Source organism: Austrofundulus limnaeus, unplaced genomic scaffold (genome assembly GCF_001266775.1).
Source record: "Austrofundulus limnaeus strain Quisiro unplaced genomic scaffold, Austrofundulus_limnaeus-1.0 Scaffold69, whole genome shotgun sequence".
Classification (NCBI taxonomy): Eukaryota; Metazoa; Chordata; class Actinopteri; order Cyprinodontiformes; family Rivulidae; genus Austrofundulus; species Austrofundulus limnaeus.
The window spans coordinates 69,018-78,579 of NW_013952471.1; the positions used below are offsets into that span (position 1 = coordinate 69,018).

The window sequence follows — 9,562 nt, forward strand, 5'->3', positions numbered from 1 at the left end:
TCCTGCAGCAGAGTAAAGAGTTGCCATGGTGACAGCGCAGCGGAGAGGGAGGGATGGTCAGACTCGTGGAAAGACAAATAAAAAGAAAGGGAGTGGAGGGAAAAAAATATGGAGAGGATTGAGAAAGATGGGGGGGGAGGACTGTGACGACGGAGGAACAACCGACGCGGCTGTGACCTCTGCCCCTGCCTCCTCCTCACCTGAGCTGGACACAGAGGCATGTTGGGCTGCTCACAGACGGTCCAGGTGAGAGCAAAGACTCATTCAGACACTGTGGGGTGGTGTGTGTTTGTGTGTGTGTGTGGGGTGGGGTCCCCCCACCTCTTCACTGCACCATTACTGAGCTGCTGCTGCATCCGCAGGTGGAAACGAGACAAAAACTCAAACTTAATTCATCAGCTACAGGCAGCATTTAGCCACCATCTTCAAGGAAATATGCAGAACAGAAAGACAACGTGACAAAAAGCCAGAAAAGTTTGATTTAACTGTTAACTTACATCAAGAGCGTCAAACACATTCACACAGAACTTTCCAAAAACTGAACATAAATATAAAACAAAATAAGTAATTATTCCTTTTCGTTGTGATCTTTGCGTGTCTTTACTTATTCTATGGCATTTAAACTGACCAAAAATTCAACATAAGTAAAAACAAAATAAGTAATTATTTTATCAGATCAGCTTTAGGAAGGGGGAGGGGCTTGGGGAGGGGCTCACGAGGGGGGGCTCGCCGCACCGCTCGCTGCTCGTGTCGCTAGAGGTGTCTAAAAAGTCGCTAGATCTAGTGACAAAGTTGCTAAGTTGGCAACACTGTTAGCGAGACAACAGTTACCTCTCAACGACAGGTATCGCAGGAGTTTAATATCGCGAGATTTCGTACAACGAGATCTCGTTACACCCCTACTAGAAGCTAAAGTTAGTGCCCCTATTAGCTGTTAGCTTATTAGCTGAACCATGCCCTCTATTGTTATTTATTTATTTACCGTTATTTAACCAGGCAAATCCCATGCTTGTAAAGCAGCGTACTCTTATTTTAGGACATTAATGCATCTTTGAAGCCCTTACGGGCCACATAAAAGGCTGTGGTAGGCCACATTTGGGCCGGGGACCTTGACTTTGACACGTGTATGTCTGTGGTACCTTCTCTCAGCTTTTGTGGTTAAAAAGGTTCAGTTCAGTGGCACTCCTCACCGTGCGGGGATGGCGCTGATCGGTTTCTTGTAGATGGTGATGAGCTTGTCCAGCACCACGTCGGCGCTGGTGAAGACCCGGTAAGAGTGGAGGAAAGTATTGAGGAAGTCGATGGAGAGGAAGCGCAGGTCGATCAGCCTCTCCAGCAGGCGCTCCACGCTGGCGTAGCGGATCTGCAGCACCTTGCAGGAGTTCATCATCTTGCTGAAGCGAATGTCGACGTCGTCGCAGTACAAGCTGGTGTCTGACCTGTTGACGTGTCACAAACACGCAGAGACATTTAGGGTTCCAGGAACCAGTTGCTCCACAGAGTGTGTACTCGGTTCTTTTGGTGATTATTTGTGTACAGAGGCCTGGTTTAGAGTTTAGTAATGGTTTGGATTCAAGCTTAAGGACCTGTGGAACCTGTGGTAAAATAAACGTCACTTTCTGTACACTTTAATTGTTTGTGCTTTTTTAAAGTCTTCAGTTTTTGACTGTGCATGTATAATGTAAGAGCATTGCTGCGTGGTGCCAGACTCTTACTTAATCATCTGTGGGACGGTGACTTTACTGTTTTCCTCGAAGGCGTTCATCATCAGACCATTGCAGCGGATGTTGTCAATGCACTATGAGGCAGATGGAGGCAGACAGAAAGCGAGCTCAGAAACATGTTGATATTACAGGTTGCAGTCAAAACCATGAGAGGTTCTTTGTCCAAACCGTTATTTTTACAAACGTATACAGGCGAGCAGTGGTGGGCAGCATTTCCACAAATCAGCTATCATTTAATAGGAACAAATTTTTCTTTTAGTAGATCAACGTCACCAACTTTGAAAACCATTAGCGGACCGGTTAGCTTCTGCTTAACTAGGTTTTGCCAACTTTAAGTCTGCTAACAGCTAATTAACAAACAGGTTGTCAGTCCCATCAGTCTTCAGATGATACAGAGACAATCGTCTTAGCGGTGAGCTGTTAGCATTAGCTTCCGCTAAGTTCTTTTTGCATGTTTAGAAGTTCAGCAAAGTTTTTTATTTGTTAAACATGTTAGAGAAGCTAGCTTTTTGGGTTAGCTGTGCCCAACCCTGCAGGTGGGGGAACGTACTTGACTTATGTCGCTAGTCCACGCTGACTTTTCCTGTCGTGATGAAGCGACAAGGATGACGTTGTAAGGCTGGCCCTCTTTAGGCTCCACTATGATCTTAAAGTCCAGGTGCTCTGAGTCCTGGCCGCTCCGCTCTCCTTTGGCTGCAAGGCACAAAGTCAACAGCCTTCATTTATTCAGACAGGAACAAGAAGATAATGTCATATGACAAAAACAAAGTTAGTTAACAGACGGTGGTGCATTTAGCTGGTAACAATGAAAACCAAACAGCTGTTAGTCTATGGATGCCCAGTTATTACATAAAGAAACTACACTAGTCTAAAATCAATGCAACATGCTCTTTGACGTTGTTTTATATAGCGCTTTATCAAGTCCCGCCAGTAATTTGAGTTTATTTGTTGTTGAATTATAAATATTCAGACACAAATTTTAATTTTTTTAGTTGTTGTTGTTTTAATTTTTTTCATTGGCTTCTTTACGTTTCAGCTTTGCACCTCACAGCTGCACCTCATTTGCTCGTTCAGCTCACAAGCTCCTCATCCCAGTAATCAACAGGACCAACATTCCCAGCTCACAGCCACTTGTTGTTTACCCTTCAGTTGGTTTTCCATAGTATTTAGGTTCTGTTACCAAGTCTGCTTGTTTATTTGTTTTTAAGGTTCGTATATTGTGTTTTCCATCCATGTCTACACCTCAACTTTGAGACACTGTTTATAAAAATCTAAAAATAAGTTTGTTACCTGTAACATCGTTAATCATCACATCTCAGTAAAATACAATTTGACTTGTTCAGACAATATTTTAAAATCCAATAAATAAATAAATGTGAGGTACAGGGGAACTTACACTCATCGTCTGTGCCCTCTGGCTCCTCCATCAGGGTGCAGTCAATGAGAGACACCACTCCATTCTGTCATGGGATTGAGAAACCACAGCCCGTCATTGGCTAAAAGAAATACTTTTTTACTCCGTAATTAAATCTGAGGCTGTAGTAATAGAACATGTAAACCAAACTCAAGGCCCGCAGGCCAAATGTGGCCTGCCATGGCATTTTATGTGGCCCACAGAGCTTCAAAAATGTTTTACTGTCTTCAAATAAAGCTGCTTTAAAGCCAGGATTGACCATAGACATCTACCATAATGCATGTTGATCATTTTACCCACAAAATGATGATTTCCATAAGGTGGAGGTGCACAGGGTTCAAAAACAGTCTTATTTTGCTAAGGCCCAGTTGTACAGGGAAGTGAGAATTTCCCACGTACAAGTTGTAAATTTAAACTGAAACACTCCTTGAGTGGGAATCCTCTGTCAGAAAGTGGGAAAATTCAGAGTCCAAGATGGCAGCTACTCACCACAACTCAACAGTGAGTGAAAATCTCTTACTTTTACATTTAATAATATTTCTGCATTATTCATTTCGCATTTATTCAGTCGTCATGTAGTACTTCTCAGTGTTTATAAGAAGACGTTTTAAATACCTGTTTTGATGCAGGAAATACCACATAGAACTCAGTTATTGTTAGAAGTGCTCAGCCATAGCAATCAGACAAGCAGTGGTGGGCACAAGTCCCCTAAACCGCAAAAGCGCTAATTGCGGACTTAAATTTCTCTTTTGCGCTTTAGGGGTTGTCCTCATTTCTTCAAATGACAATTTGCGCTTTCGAAATTTTGAATTGAGTAGCGCTAATCGCAAACGTTACAAGTTTGATCGTCAATATTGTCTAAAGAAAAAGGAGAGAGCTGCCTAAACCCACTACATTCTGAAGCATATTTCATTAACGTTTCATCATCATTTTCTTGAACATTGGAGGGGAAAGCCATTTCTTGTTAACACAATGGAGCTCCACTGTGTGGCAACAGCGACCCTTCAGGCAGCACTGTGTTCACAGAGCTTTATACTCTCACTGACTCTTCTTCTGTGTGACCATTTCCCCACAATTCTTAGCGTGGTAGGAAGCAATTGGAGCTAAGTGACAAATAAACAATATCCAGCCATCAATAGTGTTGTTTATATACTTATATGAGCTTTGGGAGGATAGAGGGAGTAATTATAATTTAAATCCCGCTGCATCTTCACCAACCCGCTCTCTCACGTCGTATTGAAGCTCACACAAAGTAGTTTAAATTCACGCTCTTATTTTGAAATTAACTGGTTCCTGTTGTCCTGTAGCCTACCCAGAATGCATTGCTTCAGTTTTACAATAAACTGTTTAAAATTACAATAACTCAGCATGTTTTCTTACTGAAGCCCTACCATAAATATAAGAAAATGACCAAGAAGCAGCAGAACTAGCAATCCACAGCAAATATTTTTTAACACCATGACTCAAAAGTCTGTTTCAACAAATCACCTCCCCAAACTGCGAGCACATGTGCCAATCTGTGAATGGAAATTATCATTCCAGTAGTTGGCAGTATTGTGTTGCTGACGTGTCCTATGGTGTAACTGGAATGTTTTCTGGTGAATGGATACAGATTTGAGCTTTATGTTTAGTGTCTGCTAAGTTTTTTTGAGCATATGCTTTTTTGAACTTGCATACCTAAATAAATTGACTAGCGCTTTAGAAACTGCGCAACTAAATTTTGAATTAGCGCAGCCCACCACTGCAGACAAGGAACATGACGTTTTGTGTTTAGTCAAAGTTAAACACGAAGCACCAAAGGTAATTACAACTGGTCCTCTGAGGTAAACTGCAATGCTCCTGGACTCATCATGGAATAAAACAGACACCTGTACCTTGGTGATGTGAAGTTTTCCTCCTGACCCCCGCGTACAGATGATGAGATGTTTGGAGAAAAGGAAACACTGTTTCTCGCCCTCCTTCTTCAGAGACAGAGAGCCCAGTCGACCTCTCGTGATTTTCCCTTTTTCACTCATCGGCACCTGAATCAGAGAGCCTGAGACGACAAACAGGAGAAAATACAGTTATAGAAAAAGCAATTTAAACATTCATTAACCATGGTTAAAGTTAATGTAGCGTGGACTTATCACTAAATATTTAACTGGCATCTTTGATGAGATAAACATTTGTCAGTAAAATTTTTGTATTTTTCTACTTCATTAGGATTATCAGAATAATCAGGATTAAATCCACAATCCATCAAACTTCTTTTACCTTGTCGTACAAACGTCTGACTCGTGTCTAGAAGAACTTCACAACCCTCCACGATCATGCGCTCAATGGCCAGGTTCTTCCTGATGTTCTCCGTCTCACTCACCTCATCGTGCATGATCCTGGAGGGGAACAAAAAACATTTTGTGTTGTTTCTGTGTAACTAACTCACAATCATCCCACCTGAAAAAACACAAATTTATCAAAATCTAACAGACATTTCTTGCTGGATTTGGACTCAGCAGGCAGGTTTAATAGCAGATCTGCATGAAGGCAGGAAACCTACCTAGAAAGTTCCTCCAGTTTTGACTTGGCAAAGTCCAAACTGTTTCTCTCCACATGCTCGTGAGGAGTGTGAGCCAGTAACTCGTGCAACGTCAGAATGTAACGAGGGATCTGAGAGCGAGAGGAGAAGGTTGAACTTTCCTCTGTAGTAGTGACAACAGCGAGCAAACTCGAAAACTAACCTGGAACATGGGATAAGTGAGGAACGTCTCCAGTGTTCTTTCCTCGCAGTCCGGCTTGGCCTCGTACTGTTTCAGAAGTTTATCAAAGTCTCGGTTCTGTTTGCAGTGGGCCAAGATCTGCAGGCTGTACTGGTGGTTCCTCACAAACTCCTGGTAGATGTTCAACATGGGCAGTAAGATGTCAAACAGGTCAGCTGGGAAAAAAAAAGGCAGCATTCTTAAAGTGACCTCAATGTACTTTCAAATGTTGGTCTTAATATGTTGTTATTTCTTTATTTAACTAAAGGTTGCTGTTTGTGACACACGGAAACACCTAATTACTTTAAAAATCATCTGTTTATTACATTTTTCACTTCAACACTTTGCTATTTTGTTACTGACACAATGCATTCTGAGGGTGATGATGGGTTGTAGTTGAGACTAAAACACAAAGAGTTAGCTTCTGAGCTAACATTAAGTATACATTAGTTTGGGAGCTAATGCCACACATATATTAGCTAGTGAGCTAACTTCAAATATACATTAGTTCGGGTGAAAACACTATATATACATTAGCTCAGGAGATAACACCACATATATGAGTTCAGGAGCTAATGTGAAAGCTAAAAGGCTAAAGCTGAGTTTCTCCTTCCTGAAGGAGCTATACTGTTTTCTGTCAACATTTTCAGTTGCAGTCTGAGTCATTTCTACATTCTCTTCTCTGTCACCGCACTTTATTTATCATTTATTTAAAAAGGCTGATAGCCACATAGTGTCCAAAGTTAATATATACAATATAGACAATATATTTTTCTAATTTATAAAAACTAAACAACCTGCAGTATTTTTACAGTCTCATTTTTATTGTTGAAATGAATGTTTATTGAATAATGTCAAATGTTACAACTAGTACCTTTCCTTAAAGGACTACCTTAGGTTTTAAATATAAAAAAGGAAAAACTAATCAAGAAAAGCAAAGTCTGGTTTTCTAGGCTTTCTAAACTCTCCACATTTAGAATATAAAGGTTTGTCTTTCTTGTCCTGAATGCAGCCTGGGTTCATCACAAATGTCAGATGGGGAGCAGGAAGTGATTTGCTCTGGTTCAAAACACAGCGAAATGGATCACAGCGAGTACGCTAATGCCCTAAATGAGCTAGCGCAGATAAGATATCGCAAAAAATATGTGTACATTTAGGATATGATTCATATTATCTTAATAAAAAAAGACTTGTTATATAATCTGAAGGATTTACCCGGTGTTGAGGCGATCAACATAAACTCCTATCTGGTGCTGTAGACCTCATGTTATAGGCTACGACGAGCCAAATGAAGGCTTTCAAAAGCCTCAAAGCTACAATTATTTAGTTTCAGGTTGGGTCAAACATTTATGATCCAAAGAAACTTTAAAGTGCCTGTGACCTCAAATTTTTATAACAAATATGAATGTATTTTTGGAAAGATAACACTGATTACATATTGTAAAAAAAAAAGATTCCTCATTGCTAGATTAACAGTTGTTGAGATATTTGCATGTGAAGAAACAGGAAGTGATGTCAAAGGGGAATGTCTGAATGTAAACAGAGCGTTGATAAAACGGCTAACAACACACACTGTAAAAAAGAAAATATTTCTTTAGATTATTTTAATCACTATCATAGAGAGATGAGAAAGAGTCATAGATCAACTGATTTGTTTATATAAACAAAAAAAAAACAGAGTTTTCTTTGTTAAAGAGTTCCCCTTTGATGTCACTTCCTGGTTCACTTTAGCTGAGCCAAATTCAAAAGGAAACATGCCAATTATGAGACATAACGGATAAAATCATGTGTATTATGCTGTTTCTGAAATATAAAAATATTTTCTTTGACTTTTTGTATTTGATGAATATGCATGTCACAGGCACTTTAAATGGTTGTTGTTTCTGCCTGGGTGAGTTGTGCTATTTTAAGTACTTAGCCTATGATAACAATGCTATCCCTAACGCTAACAACAAGTTAACTGCTGTTATTTCTATGTGCTGGGATCTACTTGCAAATAATGTATTTAGCTTCTGTAAACCCAAATTGAAGTAACTATCCAGGAAAATATCTGACAATATGATTTAAACGATAAAATCCTGACCTGTTAGAAAGTGGTCACTGCAAACTATTGCATTGTTTGTTTCTGCACCTCCTGTTTGTACTATGTTTTCTGCAAGTTTTAAAATTTAACTCCCTTGTCACACACTATTTTCAGAACATGAACAAACTTTGATATTTCTCCTGATTAGAGTGGCTGCAACAACTGTACACAGCACAGAATTTATGCATTTTGACACTGAATCAACAGAAGGAAACATGGCTTCATTTACCTCCTGCTCCCCATCTGCATTTCATGACATCGATTCTACATCATCTGCAAACCCAGCAATAAACCCAAACTTTAACGGACTGAGAGTCTTTGCTCCTCTTACCCAACACCAGGGTTGGCCAGCTGGCTATCCTGGCCTTCAGACCCTGGTAGAAGATCTGGTGGAGGAACATAATGGTCTCACTAATAAAAACAGAAATTAAAAAAACCAGTTAAATTCTCTTATTGACGTCTTTTAGCACAACAGTTACTTCACCGCTCCAACCTCCAGCCACCTGTTCAGGAAGATGCTGCTGACGTCGTCGTGTGTGATGGGGGGTTTCTTGGAGCTGGCCGCCATGCGGAGCGGACGCAGGAAGTTGTTGACCAAGATGTGAAGCTGCTGGACGTACTCGGCCTCCGCCTCGAGCATGCTGAACACCACTTGGTTCCTCTTCCTCATGCTCTCGGCGTGGGGGGAACGGATGTAGTCCTGGATGATGGTTTTCCACTTCCGGCGGCAAATCCAGCCACGCAAAAAACTCTGGACCTGTGGTGGAGCATGTGTTAGCAGGTAAAGATCAATCTGTTTTACATACATGAATGACGAAACTGGAGGTGAGTTCAACCTTCTTTATCTTTTTTATCTCTGTGTCGTCCTCACTGGGGGGCACCTCCGGGTTTGACTGGATCTTCTCATTATCCTTTAAGATTCCAGAAATCTGAAATTTAGAACAAACACAAAAGAAACAAATCTAAGTAAAATACAATTTATCATTTAACAGACACTTTAGGCCAAGCTGTGAAGATCACAAACCTGATGACCTCAACAGGAGCAACAAAGGGACTATTTAGTTGCAGATATGTGCCCGCTTGTGATTTTCTGCACATATCTGACCTGCATACAAAATGTTTTCTGATTCTATTACTTTTAGCAACATTGCAATCCATAGATAACAGAAGACCCCACAGGTAAACAAATGGTTGAATCAGTCTTGAGAGGGTGAACCCTTTTTGATCATTTCCTCTAAGAAACCGATTCTTTCGGATAATCTTTAAAACTGTAGCAATAACTTGGAGTGGAATGTTAATGCTCCAAACTTTGRTCACCACATGATTCTGCCATGTTTACAAGAGAACAGTGACCCATTCACTTACCCCAAAGCATTGTTTATTATCTACAAGTGGTAAAGATAACAACAGGATACAACAGAGACCTCCTGTGATTGAGTACTGTCTAAGAACCTTTGATGTACTCAAAATGGCCGTTTATCACCGAAGAACTCAAGGTTTTAGCAGACACAATGTCTGGCAGAACGGGTCTGCTGCAGAGAAAAGCCTTTGAAGCCGAATTCCTTGCTGAGTTTATTACATCAAAGACACATTTACATACCACCTC

At 40.5% G+C, this 9,562-nt stretch overlaps 1 protein-coding gene across 1 annotated transcript in view; it reads right to left on the minus strand.

Moving 5' to 3' along the window:
- The window catches only part of LOC106518966 (ras-specific guanine nucleotide-releasing factor 1), a 39,191-nt gene that overhangs the window by 11,936 nt on the left and 17,693 nt on the right, over positions 1 to 9,562 (minus strand). Inside the window, exons 4-14 of the mRNA XM_014010417.1 lie at positions 8,793 to 8,885; positions 8,460 to 8,713; positions 8,288 to 8,367; positions 5,856 to 6,049; positions 5,675 to 5,784; positions 5,392 to 5,510; positions 5,013 to 5,173; positions 3,121 to 3,184; positions 2,275 to 2,417; positions 1,716 to 1,798; positions 1,191 to 1,439 (exon numbers count right to left, since the gene is read on the minus strand). Of these exons, the coding sequence (XP_013865871.1) occupies positions 1,191 to 1,439; positions 1,716 to 1,798; positions 2,275 to 2,417; positions 3,121 to 3,184; positions 5,013 to 5,173; positions 5,392 to 5,510; positions 5,675 to 5,784; positions 5,856 to 6,049; positions 8,288 to 8,367; positions 8,460 to 8,713; positions 8,793 to 8,885 (1,550 nt within the window). The remainder of the gene's footprint in view (positions 1 to 1,190; positions 1,440 to 1,715; positions 1,799 to 2,274; positions 2,418 to 3,120; positions 3,185 to 5,012; positions 5,174 to 5,391; positions 5,511 to 5,674; positions 5,785 to 5,855; positions 6,050 to 8,287; positions 8,368 to 8,459; positions 8,714 to 8,792; positions 8,886 to 9,562) is intronic.